General features: G+C 41.1%; 1 protein-coding gene across 2 annotated transcripts in view; it reads right to left on the bottom strand.

The window, feature by feature from the left end:
* Positions 1–18,424, bottom strand: part of tmem104 (transmembrane protein 104) — a 296,624-nt gene that overhangs the window by 232,842 nt on the left and 45,358 nt on the right. For both annotated transcript variants that reach the window (XM_041217287.1, XM_041217289.1), the window contains exon 4: positions 11,376–11,460. In XM_041217287.1, coding sequence (XP_041073221.1) covers positions 11,376–11,460 — 85 coding nt within the window. The remainder of the gene's footprint in view (positions 1–11,375; positions 11,461–18,424) is intronic.

Raw genomic sequence — 18,424 nt, 5'->3', positions numbered from 1 at the left:
TGTATTCAAGACAGATCAAAAGATTTTTGGATATTAAGGAAATCAAGGCATGCGGGGGGTTAAGGTAGATCAGCCATGATCTTAGTGAATGGTAGAATAAGTTTAAAAGGCCTGCTCCTATTTTTGTTCTTCCAGGATTCTTTATTCCATCTTAAATCGACTTTAATTAAAATATTGGAGCAAAAATCAATAAAATTATTAAGTGCAGAGTCAATTCTCATTCTGAAGCTCATGCCTCTATTGAAAATTCTAAAGTTCAAAATGTCATTCTGAACACTTGTCTGCAATATTTACATTTAAACCAACAGCTGAGTGATTTTTTTTCCAATCATGCATCTCTGGTAAAAAGCCTGCTAATGACAGTTCCAACATTACAGAATATTAGAATTTTACATTTTAACTAAAGTGTGGTGTTAAGGGCCTCGAGCTTTTCCATTGAATTCTTGCTGCAGAGAAGTGTTAGGAAATTTGAACCAGAAGCTAAGACTAAAATTATTTTGTGATTCTTGTAGTTTCCTGTATTTTATCCCACTTTGATTCATTGTACACCTTCAGCTGTCAGTCCTTCCCTCTGCTTTCTCTCAAATTCAACTTCATTTGCTAATCTCTCTCCCTTCTTTTATTCCATCATTTAGGAGAATCTAGAGATATGACATTTCCTCTGCAGCCTATTTTTTAAGATTAGGAGTGAATCCAGAGTCAGATGGATGAAAATATTTCTGCCTGCCAGGTCTTGCTCCCTCATGATACCATCTTCCCTCAAGTCATTTGATCATGACCTAAGAGTACAATATGAGGTACCTACAGAAGACTCCAAGTCAAGGTGCACCGTTTAACAGGTTTCTTTATCAGGTCATTTTTAACAAATGACTAACTTGAATTCCTACAAGGCCCAAGGGTGGTGCTACTTAGAAGTAAAGACTCAATCGAGGTACATAATTTCTAGATGATGTATCCTAACTGCATGGGATCAAATGCTCCAACTACCAGAATAGACATGAAAAATGAAGACAGTCCTCCCTGGCTGCTAAAGCTAAGCAAGAGTGCTTGGCGAAACAGATTAGCTCAAAGTCACCTTACAAAGAATATTTATTGAAATTTCCCAAAGTGTTCATATAAAATGCATTAGACAACATATCTGGGGCTCCACTGTAATGTGATTCACAGGGTCCACATCATTCTGGGTGAGACATTATAATAACAAGGTCCTTTTAAAAGCACTAAACCAATAGCCAGAATCCAAATGAAGGACAGCCAAATTAACAGAACTAAATTCTCTTTTGGCAAGGGAAATGAGAATAGGCATGGACAAAAGTCAAAATCAGTCATTAGTGAACGGATAAACACATGGGAGAAATGAGTAATTTTTAACTATTCACATTTAGTCTTTGCATCCGTTAGATGTAAGTACTTCTGAAGTAGTGTCACACTTGCAGTAGTTGATTTTTTTTTGTTGGCTTGAAACCATTTCAGTGATCCTTCTGGGTATTGGATGACTGCGGGATAATGGTAGTGGCTCAATCTCCATGTCGTTTTCTTCCGTTTGTTGGACGTCAAAGGATTGGATGTGTTACAATATTTCATTTGTCATCACTTCATTGAAAGCTTCTGGGGAATCAATATTCAACCATGCATTGATGTCATCAGTATCTAATTTGGCTAGAAATCAGGGACATTGAATCCATCATAGTCCACAAATCTTCTCACTTTCAAGCATTTTTTCAGTGTAGCTTTCAGAAGCCTAAATTCCAATGCTTTTGGTGTCATCTTGAATGTAACACCCTAGGCATGTCTCCACAAATTTACCATTTCTCGCCCGGCACAGCCGCATATGTAGATTTCCTATTTCAGAGTTTCTTCAGGCAAGCTGTCACCATCCACCATTTTCAATAGTTCTCCACTGTAGTTACGTTTCAAGATTAATATAATGCCTTGGTCAAGAGGTTGAATGTTTGAAAGAGTGTGCTTTTCAGTAGACGGAGCATTTCACGTTCCCATCTTGTGTTACCAGGTTCTCTGGTGTTAGATGTGCAGGGTAGTTGTTAAGCAACAAGGTGGCCTTCTTCGGTGGTTTGTTGAGATGTTTTCTGACATTTGGTACAAATTCATGGTGAAGCCAGTCTTCAAAAACGAATGAAATCATCAAGGATACGGGTGTTACTCGAATATTAGCACGGGAGATGGAGCATGGTATGGCAAATTTTCTGATGACAAGCAGAGTCAGCTTGTGTCGGCCAGTTTTGTTGCAGCAAAGGCAGACTGTCGGCCTTGTCTATATCTATTTAAATCTGGACATTTTGTTAGTTCTGTTTCTCGTTGCTAGTGTCTTCTATGGTAACTTCTTGTAGTATAGGGCTGTCTAGTCAGTTGTACGTTTGTTCTCATTGAATTCAGAAGATTTTACTTGGAGCATACAATGGGAGAGGTTAGTACAGTGAATAGTTAAGGACCATCTAGACAGAGTGATCAGAACATGAAGGAACTTCATATTCAGTTCAAGGATGAGAAATTTGGGTCTTAAACTTGTATCTTCAACTTAAATAAAGGCAATTACCAGGGTATGAAAACAGAGTTGACTAAAGGATACCGGAAAATATAGGTTAAAAAACATAAGATGGTGGAGAAACAATGGCCGACATTTAACTGAGATAAATCATAACTCAAAAAGATATATTCCATTGAAAAAGACTACCACAGAAGGGCGCATCATCCGTAACCTACAAAGTTAAAGATGGTATCTGGTGTCAAATTGAAAGAAAAGGTGCACAATGCTAAGAAGATTAGTGGTAGGCCAGAAGATTGGGAACATTTCAGAACCCAGCAAACAATGACTAAAAAAAAAAGAAATTGGAGTATGAGAGAAAACGGGCAAGAAATAAAAACACAGGAAACATTTCCACAAGTATATAAAAAAGGAAAATAGTGACAGTGTTGGTCCCTTATAGGATGTCATTGGGACCAAATAAGTGGCAAAGACTTTCAACAAGTATTTTCAAAGTGCCTTCACAGAAAAAGACACAAAGCACCCCAGGCAGGGTAGAAAATAAAAAGGGTAAAATGGAAAGAGAAATTACAACCATGATCACTAGTATTTCCATTACTCTTTGTAAAACGGGACTAAAGGCTGACAAGTCCCCTGGACCTGATGGTCTGCATCATAGGTTTTTAAAGGAAATGGATGCAGTGATAGTAGATGTACTAGCTATGATCTTCCAAAATTCACCAGATTTTGGAAATCGAGCAGATTGGGAAAACTGCAAATGTAACACCACAATTCAAGGAAGGGGAAAGACAGCAGGAAACGATAGGTCAGCTACTCTACCATCTGTCATTGGGAAAATGCCAGAATTCATCATTGAGGAGGTAGTAGCAGGACACTTAGAATATCATAATGCAATCTGGCAGAGTCAACGTGGTTTTGTGAAAGGAAAATCATACTTGACAGTTAGAAGAGTATCCTGCAGTTAGCATCGCAGTGAAGCAGTCTGGGAAGAGTGTCATGCAGTCAGTTCTCATTGAAAATAACAAGAGTGACATTACAAGACAGCGCGAGAGCGCGGTGGAGAGATCAGAACCAGCGAGAGTGTGGGGAAACTTCAAACAATGACGTCAGCACAAAGGTGAAAGCTGATTGGTGAGTAGTGGGTAAGTGTTTTTCTCTAGTTTAAAATAGATTAAGCTAAGGTAAGGGTTCTGGTTTTTATTTACAATAAATAATTTAACGTCTTTTCAATGTATTTAACCTAAAGGGTTTCTTTTCAACTAGGAGCATGGCAGGGCAGCTCAGTCCCATGTTATGTGCCACCTGCAACATGTGGGAACTCCAAGTCACTCTTTGCGCTCTGACCGACCACGTGTGCAGGAAGTGCCACCAGCTGCAGCTACTTGAGCTCCGGGTTTCAGAGCTTGACCGGCAACTGGATGCACTGAAGTGCATCTGCAAGGCTGAGAGTTTCACAGACAGCACATTTTTAGACGTGGTCACCCCACAGCTTACCGAAGTGCAGGCAGAGAGGGAACAGGTGACCAGTCGGAAGAAAGGTGCCAGGCAGGTAGTCAGGAAATCCCCAATGTGCATCTTGCTCGAGAACCACTTGTGCATGTTGGAAAACGGTGAGTGTGACGGTTCCTGTGGGGGAGTGCAGCCACGCTCATGGCACTGAGTGGCTCAGCTGTATGGGGGGGGTGCAGACCACCCCCCCCCCCCCCCCCCCCCCCCCCCCCCCTTAGGAGGTTAGTCCAGATGAATGTGTAGCTGGAGAGATGGTGCAGGAGGGAGGGCTTTAGATTTCTGGAACATTGGGACCGTTTCTCGGGGCGGTGGGACCCGAATGAGGCGGACAGGTTGCACCTGAACAAAACCAACATCCTTGCAGGGTTCTGTTGAAGGGTCGTGAGGACTTGAAACGTTAACTTTATCTTCTCCGCTGATGCTGCCAGACCTGCTGAGTTTTTCCAGGTAATTCTGTTCTTGTTTTGGATTTCCAGCATCCACTGTTTTTTGTTTTTATCCTTTCGGGGAGGCTTGCTAGTGCTGTAGGGGAGGGTTTAAACTAACTTTGCAGGGAGAGGGGATCCTGAGAGGGGGTTCAGCAGAGGGGATGCACAGCCAAAACTGGGAGAGCAAGTGAGTCTGGAAGGCATAGAAATTATAGGCCAGTTAGGTATTTATTTTAATGCAAGGAGTCTGACGAATAAGTTGAGGACACAAATTAACACATGGAGATATGGTGTCGTTGCTGTCACAGTGACATGATTGAGAGGGGGCCAGGATTGGCAGCTCACTATTCCCGGATATAGGGTCTTCAGGCAAGAAAGGGAAGGAGGTAAAAGAGGAGGGGGTATCGCAAACAAAAACAGAATTACCTGAAAAAGCTCAGCAGGTCTGGCAGCATCGGCGGAGAAGAAAAGAGCCGACATTTCGAGTCCTCATGACCCTTCAACAGAAAGATCAAGGAATCAATTACAGCAGTAAGGAGGGAAGACATCTTAGAAGGCTTCTCAAATGAAGCCAAATGGGTGGAACTTAAAAACAAAAAAGGAGCAATCACATTGCTGGGAGTGTACTATAGGGCCCCAAACAGTCAGAGAGAAATAGAAGAGCAGATATGTCGGCAAATTTCAGGGAAGTGTAAAAATAATAGGGTGGTGATAGTGGGGAATTTCAACTTCCCCATCGTTAACTGGGTTAGTCATAGTGTGATAGGTTTAGAGGCAGCAGAATTCTTAAAATGCATCCAGGAGAGCTTTTTAAGCCAGTACATAGAAGGTCCGGTTCTGGACTTAATTCTAGGGAATGAAGCCAGGCATGTGGTAGAGGTATCAGTGGGGGAACATTTTGCAGATAGTAATCATAACTCCATTAGATTCAAGGTTGTTATGGAAAAGGACAAGGACAGGCCAGAAATCAAAGTTCTAAATTGGGGGAAGGCTGACTGGGAGCAGCTACTTTTAGTTAAATCTGCATCAGAGCAGTGGGACTCATTCAAGAAGGAAATAGGGAGAGTACAGGGCCAACATATTCCAGCAAAGACAAAGGGTGAGACCAACAAATCCAGGGAACCCTGGATGTCAAGGGATATACAGGATTGGATAAAGAGAAAAAGGGAGGCTTATAGCAGATACCAAGGGCTCAAAACAGCAGAAGCCCTGGAGGAGTATAGAATGTGAAGGGGGGAAACTTAAAAGGAAATTAGGAGAGCAAAAAGGGGGCATGAAAAAACTTTGGCAGGTAAAATAAAGCAAAATCCAAAGTTATTTTACAAGTACATTAAGAGTAAGAGGATAATTAGGTAAAGAGTTGGGCCCATTAAGGACCTTAGCGGTAATGTGCGTGTGGAGCTGGAAGACGTAGATAGGGTTCTAAGTGGATACTTTGTGTCGGTGTTCACTAGTGAGAGGGACGACATGTGTGCGGAAATCAGGCAAAAGGACTGTGACAAATTAAAGAAATTAGCATAAAAAGGGAGGAGGTTCTAAGTGGTCTGGCAGGCTTAAAAGTAGATAAATCTCCAGGCCCGGATGAAATGTATCCCAGGCTGTTGAATGAGGCAAGGGAGGAGATAGCAGGGGCGCTGGCAATAATTTTCAACACCTCTCTGGCCACAGGAGAGGTGCCAGAGGACTGGAGGACAGCCAATGTGGTACCGTTATTCAAGAAGAGAGGAAAGGGTAAACCAGGGAACTACAGGCCAGTCAGTCTAACCCCAGTGATGGGGATACCATTGGAAGCAATTCTGAGGGACAGAATTAATCTACCCTTGGAGAGGTAGGGATTAATCAAGGACAGTCAGCATGGTTTTGTTAAGGGGAGGCCATGTCTGACCAAATTGATTGAACTTTTCGAAGAGGTGACCAGGTGTGTAGATGAGGGCAATGCATTTGACGTAGTCTACTTGGACTTCAGCAAGGCTTTTGATAAGGTCCCACATGGGAGACTAATAACGAAGGTAAGAGCCCATGGGATCCAAGGCAATTTGGATCCAGAATTGGGTGAGTGGCAGGAAGCAGAGGATGATGGTTGAAGGGTGTTTTTGTGCCTGGATGCCTGTGTCCAGTGGGATTCCACAGGGATAGGTGTTGGGTCCCTTGCTGTTTGTGGTATATATAAATGATTTAGACTTGAATGTAGGAAGGTTGATCAGTAAGTTCGCGGATGACACGAAAATTGGTGGGATGGTAAATAGTGAGGTGGATAGCCTTAGATTACAGGAGGATATAGATGGGCTGGTCAGGTGGGTGGCATATGGAATTTAGTCCAGATAAGTGTGAGGTGATGCACTGGGGCAGGACAAACATGCACAGAAATACACGATGAATGGTAGGACCCTGGGAAGTACCAAGGGTCAGAGGGACCTTGGTGTGTATTTCTACCGGTCCCTTAAGGTAGCGGGACAGGTAGATAAAGTGGGTAAGGCAGCATATAGGGCACTTGCCTTTGTAGCCAAGGCATTGAATATAAGAGCAGGGAGGTATGCTGGATCTGCATAAAACACTGGTTAGGCCACAGCTAAAGCATTACGTGCAGTTCTGGAAGGATGTGATTGCATTAGAGAGAGAGCAGAGGAGATTTACCAGGATGTTGCCTGGGCTGGAGAGTTTGAGTTATGAGAGGTTGGATAGACTGGGGTTATTTTCCCTGGAGCTGAGAAGATTGAGGGGGGGGCATGATTGAGGTGTATAAAATTATGAGGGGCATAGATAGGGTAGAAAGGAAGTAAATTTTCCCCTTGGTAGAGGGTAACCAGGTGGCATAGATTTAAGTTAAGGGGCAGGAGGTTTAGAGGGGATATGAGGAAGAATTTTTTCACCCAGAGTGTGGTGGGAATCTGGAACTCACTGCCAGAAAGGGTGATAGAAGCAGAGACCCTCATAACATTTACGAAGTGTTTGGATGTGCACTTGCGATGCCATGGTATACAAGGCTATGGGCCTAGTGCTGGAAAATGGGATTAGAATAGTAAGGTACTTGTTTGACTAGCACAGATGCGATGGGCTGAAAGGCCATTTTCTGTGCTGTAGGCCTCTTATGACTATGACTCTACAGTTCTTGGAGGATGTAAGAAGCAAAAGGGAACAAGATATAGTGTATTTGGTTTTCCAGAAAGCATTTGACAAGGCGCCACACAAAAAGGTTACTACACAAAAGCTCACTGAGTTGGGGGTGATAAAGGATTGGCTTGCTCACAGGAGACAATTTGGATAAAATGGGTCATTTTTAACTTGGCAAATTAACTAGGAGTGCTGCAGGGATCAGTGATGCAGTCTCAACTATTTACAGTTTATATTAATGACTTGGATGAAGGGACCAAGTGTATTATAGCCAAATTAGCTGATGATACAAAAAGGTACATAAAGAACTAGGAGCAGGAGTAGGCAATTCAGCCCCTCGAGCCTGCCCTGCCATTTATTACGATCATGGCTGATCTCCTTTCGGCCTCAATTCCAATTTCCCGCCTTCTCCCCATAACCTTTCAACCCGTTACTAATTAAAAATCTGTCCATCTTCTCAAATTCATTCAGGTAGACAGGGAAGCAAGTTGTGAGGATACAAAGTGTGCAAATGGATATAGATAGGTTAAGTGAGTGGGAAATAGGTCAGCAAGCACAGGGTATATGGGAATGGGACTTGATACAAGTTACGACATAGGTAGAGTTTTGGATGACTTCAATTTACAGAGAGTGGAATGTGGCAGACCAGTCAGGAATGCATTGGAATAGTTGGGTCTGGAGATAACAAAGGCATGGATGAGGTAAACTGAGACAGGGGCAACGGCAGGTGAAGTTAGAGGTGGAAATGCACAGACTTAATGATGGTTTAAATAGGTCAGAAGAATACAGAATTTAAGGCAAATTATTGACAGAGAAGTGGCCAATCTAGCTTTCAGCTTATTTGGCAGTTATTAGACAGGCTCAACAATTACATATGGGGTTGTGTTGGGGGACATCATTCCACTTCAGTCATCAAGGAACAGAGCAAACCAGTTCAGACAGAGATACATCAGGTGGGATTTTCCACCCCCACTACCGCCGGGGTCTATGGGTCCTGCCGCAAGTCAATGGACTCTGGCTGGGGCTTTGCCTCGCCTGTGGTGGATCCCACCTGCCACAGGGACAGAAAAACCCGGCCATCATGAGGGTCAATAAAGGAAGAATAAATTAAAAAAAGGTATTTCAGAAGAAGCTGGATAACACATCTATGCCACTTTCTGAACTGCTCCATGTGGTAGGAAGTTCCACATCCTAATCAGCGAGTAAAGAACTTCCTGAATTCCTTGTGATTATTTTATGCTTGTGGCCTAGTTTTGGACGCCCCACCCCATTTACTTTCTGTATTCAAACTGTTGAGTGATGTAGTATTTTCCCCAAAATGAACTTTCCCATGAAAATATTATTCATACTTTATGTTTCAATATTCTTACTAACTGATAAGGAACACAATGAAATCATCTTTAGAACAAGAGATCTTCTAATGAAGAACGTAACAGTGCTTCTCTGCTCTGATGTGTGCAAGACTGAAAGCTAAACAGCTTGAGGATTTATCTTCAAATCCAGAAGCTGATAGGTCAGGAGGAATGAGACAAGGTACTGCCAGAAAACAAAAGTTCTTATTGTGCAACATGATCCCTTATGTTGCAAGTACATTTTGTACATATAGGACTCACTCTCTTTTCAAGATGCAATCAATCCAGGCCACACTTGTGCCAGCACACAGTAATGCAAAGTGCTCAGATTTTTCCATCCCCATTGTGGCCAAAGTCACTCAGTTCCATCAAGTGTTCAATTCAGGCAATTATTTCTGTATCAGTACCCTCAAGGTTTAAGCTTTCGATTTTAATGTAGATGTGAAGCATTTTTAAAATCTTTAAGGTCGTATAGGCAGTGTGTAGGGCACATGAAGGTGATCAGAAAATACTCTCAACAAGAACTTCACCACCATGTGACTGCCAGTCCAAAACAGCTTCTCACAACTCAGCTTCCAGCAAATATTCCAGTTAGTAGCAATCGGTCTGCTATGGGTTCTCCACAACTGCACTTCGAGTATGTGCAAATTGACAAGTTTCAATTTCGTTTTGGTTTGCGAAAGACAGGTATCAATGCTCAATGTTCTTCCCTTGGTCACCTTTGCATCAAAAAGGATGAACACGTTCATCATCTGTGCTGTTGGGTAGGGTTCTGGTAAGTACATAGGTCACTATGGCTGATCTGCACCTTGAATATTCTACTGCAAATAGGACAGGATACTGCAGACGATGGAGTTTTGGATGAGTTGCCGACTTAGGATTTCCTCTCCCTGCGGTTTGTCTCTGCCTCTGATCTGTGCTTGCTTTTGAAGGAGGTTACATCGTTTATTTGGTTGCACCATGTGCAGCCTCCTGGGCGAGCTTCTCCCCAGCCTCAAAGTCAATATCAAAACTCCCAAGTGAAGCCTTCAGCGTCCTTGCAGCACTTAACTTTGGTTTCTTATTCTTTTTTTCCTTCCTGCCAGAGTATTACTCAGATAGAGAACACTACAGAATTCCAGGATGCAGAAATTTAATTTTTGGAATAAATTGATCAATATAAAATTAATATGAAATTAATTCCAGATTAATGCTTCAGTAGGCATTTCTTGTTTCTTCCGGGGTACAGCAGTAACCCTGGTCCACAATTCAACTTCAGCCTTCCATTGCTGATAAAGTTCAGAGTCAGGGTGCATGAGTCACAAAAAGATAGTAAGCAGGTACAGCATGTTATTAAGGAAGCTAATGGAATGCTATCCTTTATTAAGGGAGGAATTGAAAATAAAAGTAAGGATGTTACATTTCAGTTATACAGGGCATTGGTGAGACCACATCTCAAATATTGTGTGCAGTTTTAGTCTCCTTATCTAAGGAAGGAGGTAAATGCATTGGAGGCAGTTCAGAGGTGGTTTCCTAGATTGATACCTGGAATGAGCGGGTTGTCTTATGAGGACAGGTTGGACAGGCTTCACTTGCACCTCCTTCAATTTGGTCTACTGCATTCGCTGCTCCCAATGCGGTTTCCTCTACATTGGAGAGACCAAGCGCAGACTGGGTGACCGCTTTGCGGAACACCTTCGGTCTGTCCGCAAGCATGACCCAGACCTCCCTATCACTTGCCATTTCAACACACCATCCTGCTCTCATGCCCACATGTCCGTCCTTGGCCTGCTTGTTCCACTTGTTCCAGTGAAGCCCAACGCAAACTGGAGGAACAGCACCTCATCTTCCGATTAGGCACTTTACAGCCTTCTGGACTTAACATGGGGTTCAACAACTTCAGACCATGAGCTCTCTTCTCCATCCCCACCCCCTTTTTAATCCCTTTAATTCTTTTTTGTATTCACTTATTTTTATTCCTTGTTTTATCCTTTTAAAATCCCTTTTTATAACCTTTTTCCCCAATCACCCCCACCCCCCCCAAAGGACCATCTGTCACTGTTCTTTCAGAGAGCTGATCTTTGTTCAGCTATCAACACATTCTGCTTTCTTAACTTATGCCACTATCAGCCCTTCTTTAGTCTTCACACCACCATTAACACTTGCTTTGTCTTGCGTCCATGACATCTTTGTCAGTCTCTCCTTAGCCCCCACCTATCGCTGACCTTCAAACCTGCTTTACCTGCTCCAGCCCCCTTAAACAGCATAAATTTCGTCACACTTCTACTTCTCTTTAGCTCTAAAAAGAGTCATACGGACGCGAAAAGTTAACATTTCTCTCTGCAGAATTGCTGTCAGACCTGCTGAGTTTTTCCAGCACTTTCCGCTTTTATTTCAGATTTCCAGCATCCACAGTATTTTGCTTTTGTCTTATGTTAAAGTTGTCCCTTAATACCAATCACACCTTATCTGCATATCAAATCATTTACTTACTATTCTTTGCCTCTCCCTCCTTTTCCAGCGTAAGTGTGCATTGGCTGCTGCCATGGCCTCAATAACAAAAGTTGTAGTCATATAACTGTAGGGGAAATATGAAAGGCTCAGTCAGGGTCAATGCAAATTGGTTGCAGTTCACGTACTAAATAAACCTTCAGGTTGGAGTTTAACTGCATGAAAAATTTCCACAAACTAAACATTTATTTCTCAGTAATTCATACAGTAAATCCTACCAGTTAACTAGAAACCATATTGGTGGCTCCTCAAGCAGAGACACGCTAAAAGATGAACTGCAGGGGGAAAATTGTAGATAGAATATACTCCAGTCTGCAAGCAGTGATCACTAAGCATAGTCAATCATTCTTTCAGGAATTCTTCATTGAATGTTGGGCACATTTTGACAAGTGTTAAACTCAGTAATGCTGTTGACAGTTCGTTATATACAAAATGTAGATAAATCTAAGGCTTTCATAGAACCCTAATTGGATTTCAAAATGGGTGTATTCAATCATTTACTGGATTTTTCATGACCTATCACTGTGTGAAGTTAAAATTAAATATGATTAAGTTAGCTGAATCAAGCTGTAGAGAGTAGTATTTATGGTCCGGTATGCCAAAGGTATTTAACAGCGAATTAACACTATTCAGCACCTTGACAGTCATATTGGTCAAGCCATTCCACTTAATCCAAACACACTGGGATACTTTTAAAATGATGGGTTTAATTTATTGACAGCTAGGCTTGATTGACATCTACAGTTGTTTTGAAGACAAAGTCAGGCTAGAGGGGGAACAATCTGTCATTCAGTAGACAGCTCTGTAGCTGGCTGTCTTTGCTTAGTCTCTTAATCAGTGTGAGGCTGTCAGGCTAAGTTAGAGGGCTCCATTTTAACACAAAGCCATGAAAGAAGTGAACATATTTCAAGGTCAGTATTACATTTAAACATCAGTGAGAAGTGCCTTTGTTTGACGTCAAATAGATGATATTTATAGTAATGGTTCAATCTTATGTTTGCACTGGGAACTGTTACTTTACCTGTTTAGTGTTAAAAACATTTGTTTCACAATTTGTTGCCCTACAGAGATGAGATGATAAAAGGTGACATTGGCCATATTCCAGTTAACTGAATTAACATCTAGGTGAATATGTGTCTCTGTTCAGTCCCTGATTTTCATTCTTACCTGGCTATTGGGCAGTCTCAAATTATGAGGGGATCAGTACAGAAATGGGGCAGAGACATGAACAAGAAGAAAACACCCAAATACAAAATCTCCAAAAAAAAAAGGTCCACAACCAATTCGATGAAACTATAGCCAAAGCAAACAGATGTAGGGCACACTCACAAAACAATACACCACAAGGCATCATAGAATAAAACCTTGATTTGGCCTCAGTTAAAATACTGTGCACAATTTTGGTCTGCTCATACAGTAGAGGAAATAGAGGCTTTGGAAAGATTGTAGAGGTTGGTAAAATTACTTCAATTTAAAGTGCATCAAATACTCACACTGGTGCAATGAGCTGGGTGCTCACTGATAATATTCTAGAGATAATATTTTAATTTAGTTTGATTGAAGTTTAGGATATGAGGGGAGAGGATCACAGTCTCTGGAGAAAGTCAAAAACAGAAAGAGAAAACCTTTGGCCATATTAAAACCTGGAAAAGTCTCACTCCCTGCAAACATTGAAGTTGGAAGCACTCTCATCTGATCAGAAAATATGAGGTGACCGAGGCAAAGTCTTCAAAATTTAGAGGATTGCTAACAATCAAGACAAATTGTTGAATTGACAAGAATCAAAAATCGGGAAAAGGCACTAAGAGCAATAGAGTTACTAGGGAAAGCCTCAAGGGGAAGAAATGCAAGTGGAAAGAAAATGAGCATAATCAGAAAGAGAAGCTGAAATCAACCAAAGAAAAAGGGCAGGCTTCCTCAACTGAAATTCTATTTCATCAATACCAACCCTCCACTTCTAATGATCATTTCAGAAGGACCCTCAACACATGCCCTTTTCAATAATAGGAAAGGAAACTTTAATATACAAAGTATGTGGAAAGTTATAACTTAAGATGTGCAAGGCGGTTCGATCCTAATACTGTAGACTATTAAGTACATTGCAATGCTTCAACAATTCAAGATTGACAAACAAGAGCAGCCAACCACTTGTACAACATTGTTAATATATAAAAAATCAAAGATGCTTCAGAGGTATGTAAAGAAAACCACACATAGGAGGGGGAGTGGAAGGATTTGAGTTGACTAAAGGCTTGGTTGAAGAGGTGTGTGTTTTGAGAAGTTCTTTAAATTGGATGTGCAGAAAGTGGAGGTGCAGAAAAGCTCGAGGGAATTCCAAAGAGTTGGACCCAACTGTCACAACAACAAGGTAGAAAAAAAATAGGGTAGGAACTGGCCAGGTATTTAAGGCAAGGATTTAAATTGAATGCATTACCTTCATTGCAAGTCACTGAGTAAAGGGGAGGTGATGGGCAAGCATCTGGTTCAGCTTAAGACAGGGGGCGAGTAGTATGGGAGAAAAGTTTCTAGTAGGGGCTGAAGACAATGGTTTAAGTCTTCAATATAGAGTTGGAAAAAATTGCAATTCATCCATTACACAAAGGCAGTCAGGGGAGGCGAGAGGGAGAACTACATGATATCAGCATTCACAGGAAAATTAGTCCCATGCCTGCAGACTAACCAGTGACAGGATCGTCCAGTGAAAGAAATGAGATGAAGGAAGGGAGGGAGAAGAATATAGTGAGTCTCAGTTGTGCATTAATGCCTAGAACCAATAACTCAAAAATCAGCTGAAAATCAGTGAGCGTATAGAAAAAACTGTATGGGATAAATCAAAGACAATCAGCACAACTTGTAACACATCTAACAATTCTCTTCAGGATATTGGAAGAAGGGTCCAATTTTATTAAATTAGTACCCAAGATGTTGTTTATATTGTTTTGAAGGCAGCAGCGATTTGATTCACAGAATGCTTGTTAGAAAAACCCTGACTTATTGAATAAAAGGATATTCAGAGTAGACAAAGGTGGCATGGACAGAAGAGACATTGGGATAAATGGGTCTTGCTTGGATTAGAGATTCTTGTCATCTAGTTCAAAATTATTATACCTAAATGATAATGTAAACACTTATAAGAACTTACAACTTACAAAACTTCCTGTCATCTTTCAACATTCAGAAATATATAATAGGAAATTTGCCATATCCATAGTTCTAAAAGGAAGCTGCATTGGTAAACACTGTTGTAATTACACCTCCTGCCAGTGGCAGTGTTATAGCAACTGTTTTGCACCTCAGGTCCTCAGAATGCACTGCAGTTGAACCTCTAAATATGCGGAGCTGGAGAGTAAAGTATAGTACATAAATAGGGCAAACTTATTTTACAATGGCAGATGAACTGCACTGACATGCCCTGGTCCAATTATCCCCAGGCCCTCTAATCCATCTCCTTCACCTGAGGGCACTCAGTCTATACCACAAAAGGGTAGAGTGAATCAGTAAATATTGATATTGTTTGAACTTGGGCTGAGAAGGAAAAATGTTTACTTATGTTTTCTGCAGATTTAGAATGTGTAGCAAACAATGAGCATTGTAATTGGCAAACAGGTCTCTTATCTACTCATTCCAACGACCAAAGTAATTTAACATGAAAAAGTACAAGATGATTTTGGGAGAAAAATCAAGAATTCTAAGTATAAACTCCACAGAAAGATTCTGAATGGTTTAGAGGATAAGAGATGATCAGAGTCACTCATAGAAAGACTGGTTCCTTTGGTTGGCAGTCAGGAACTTAAAATGATCAATTAAAGGGTTATCAGGAGCACCCAATGCCGGTGTAACTACAATACAACGTCACGACTAAGGAGGCAGCAATCTGGTGGGAAGCAAAAGTACAACCTCATATGGAGTATTGAGATGTGTATAAACAAGAATGGTTTTTCCAATACAGTCTTTGACACCATTCTTACAGTAACAGGCAAACTAAAAACCCCATTCAGACCCTGAACCCCAGATCAAACAATCAAGGGTTGAGGGAGTAGCAGAATTACAGAGATTTGTTGGAGCCTAGAAGAATTTTGGCATAAGTGATTGAAGCAGAGACAGCTACATGTTAAAAAGGATGAAATCAGTATTTGAAACGCAAGAACACACAGGAAAAGTAAGGTATTCAGATGAATTTTAGATTGGTCTAAGAAACTAACAGGAATGAATCGAATGATCTCCTCCTGTGTAATAAATTTCAATGGATCCATTACCATCTGACACGAATTCAATAAGAGGCACATGTTATAGGACCTACCCAAACCTTCAGTACGTAGAGAGGGATTGTGGTAACATCGTTGCTGCAGATAAGAGGGTCAAGGTTTTGCACAGTAGTAATTTGGAGACCTAATTGTATTTTACTGTAACAACTACTCAATTCCATGCAGTGTTTTTATAGTCAGGGAATGCAGACACTACATAAACTTATGTAATCAACAGCTGGTTGGCATAACATGAATTTTTAAATTTGATATTATGATCTTGCACTTTTTTTTTTAAAGTATGAACTAGATGCAACTTGTAACCTAACACTTTGTATGAAATATGCAATGTGAAAACGGTCACAAGTTAAATGAAGGTTAACCTTTAATTGCACCCAATCCAACATCACAAACTAAACACTGGCTACAGGAAGAATTCACCATCATGATGCCATCTACTGGTACAAACCTACCACATCTGCAAATTTACCTGAACAGACAAGCAGTTATGAAAAAAATAGAATTATAATTAAGATGCAAAACTGAAAACATCTCCCTCAAATAGATTATGACTTTTGTTGAAGGGTCATTCGGACCCGAGACGTTAACTTTGTTCCTCTCCGCAGATGCTGCCAGACCTGCTGAGTTTTTCCAGGTATTTCTGTTTTTGTTTTAGATTATGACTTAGTTTTCTACCAAGGACAGAGATTAACTGTTCAAGTGAGTTCTGGAAGTTAAACTATTAACCAAGTGACATTAAGCAAAAGTGATCTTTTGTCATGTTCAATCACAGCCAACTCCTATTTGTGTTAGTTTGGATGTTGGAGACCGGAGGGGGGGTGGAAAGAGGGAGAAAGAAAATGAAATGTGCGAAGTGCACTGTCCCAGGGGTCAGCTTCTATTCTTCATAAACAGCCTGGATTCAGAAATACATCAAGTGCTGGCCAGATGATGCTAAGCTGGAAGATGTAAGAGTTAAGGGAATTCATAAAGGCATAAACAATAGTTGCAATGGAGCAGAGCTGAGACCAATGAAATTCACATGTTTATTTTGCTCTAGGGGAGTGTGTAATACAGACAATATTTCAGTATTAGCAAAATTATCATCCAAAACTCTGCTGCCTTTATCCTAACTGGCACCATATCCAATTCACACATCACTGCTGTGCTCACTAACCTACAATGACTCCTGGTTAAGCAATGACTTGATTTTAAAATTCTCATGCTGGCCTCTTCTCTCCCTATCTCTTCTACTCCTATATTGCTCCAAGATACCTGCAACCCTTTAATTCCAGCTTCTTGAGCAGCCCTGATTTTAATTTCACCACCATTGATGGTTGCGCTTTCAGCTGTCTTGGCCCTCAGCTCTGGAATTCCCTCTCTAAACATCTATCTGGCTCTTTCCCTTTCATACACTCCTTAAAACTTAACACTTGACCCAAGCTACTGATCATCTGCCCCAATATCTCATGTTTGGTTTGGCTTAGTTTCATTTTGTTTTATAATGTGAAGCACACTGTTTTATTACATTAAAAGCACAAACACAAGTTATCATCCATTCTTAGTTGCCTTGAATATAAGAATGTGGAACTGAAGTCTCATTGATAAGTCCAAATAAGGATAATGTTTCCCTTCCCTAAAAAATATTAACTGGGTGTTTACGAGAACTAGCAGCTTTCAAATTACATTAAATGAATGGAGTTTCACAAGTTGTTATAATAAGATTGGAATTCTTGACCAGAAGCACTGGACTACTAAACTAGTGTACGAACATATGAACAAGGAGGCCATTCAGCCCCTCGAGCCTGCTCTGCCATTTCGTAAGATCATGGCTGGTCTGACAGTAACCTGAAATCTGCATCCCCCCTACTGCCAATGACCTATCACCGCTTTCTTCCCAAGAATCTATCCACCTACCTTTAAAATATTCAAAGATTTTGCTTCCACCACTTTTTCAAGAAGAGTTCCAAAGACTTATGACCCTCAGTGAAAAAATTTCACTTCATCTGTTTTAAATGGGCGACCCCCTAGTTCTAGATTCTCCCACAAGAGGAAACATCCTCTCCTCCTGCACTATCGAGACTCCTCAGGATCTTATGTATCAGTTAAATTGCCTCTTACTCTAAACTCCAGCAGATACAAGTCTAATCTGTCCAACCTTTCCTCATAAGACAACCCATCAATTCCAGGCATTAAGATAAAAGCAAAAAAACCGGACTGAATATTGAGTTCAACAATCTTAGATCATGAACTCTCTCCTCCATCCCCACCCCCTTTCCGATTCTCCCCCACTCCGTTTTTTTTCCAATAATTTATAGAGTTTTCTTTTCCGACCTACTTCCATTATTTTTAAATGCATTTCCATCCATTGTTTTATCTCTATCTTTTAGCCCTTTTTGATTACTTCACCCCCCCCCCCCCCCCACCCCACCGGTCATCTGTACCTTGCTCGTCCTGCTTTCTACCCTTAATTAGCACATTCCTTAGATAATATTCTACACCTCCTTTGTCCTTTTGTCCGTGACATCTTTTGGTTATCTCCACTTATCACTGACCCTCTATCCAGCTCTTCTTGTCCCACTTCTCCTCCACCCCCCCCACCCCCCCCACCTTAAACCAGCTTATATTTCACCTCTCTTTATTTTTACTTAGTTCTGTTGAAGGGTCATTCGGACTCGAAACGTTAACTGTGTTCCTCTCCGCAGATGCTGTCAGACCTGCTGAGTTTTTCCAGGTATTTTTGTTTTTGTTTTGGAATTCCAGGCATTAGTCTGGTAAACCTTCTGT

Source organism: Carcharodon carcharias, chromosome 22 (genome assembly GCF_017639515.1).
Source record: "Carcharodon carcharias isolate sCarCar2 chromosome 22, sCarCar2.pri, whole genome shotgun sequence".
Lineage (NCBI taxonomy): Eukaryota > Metazoa > Chordata > Chondrichthyes > Lamniformes > Lamnidae > Carcharodon > Carcharodon carcharias.
This window is presented reverse-complemented; position numbering and strand designations above follow the sequence as displayed.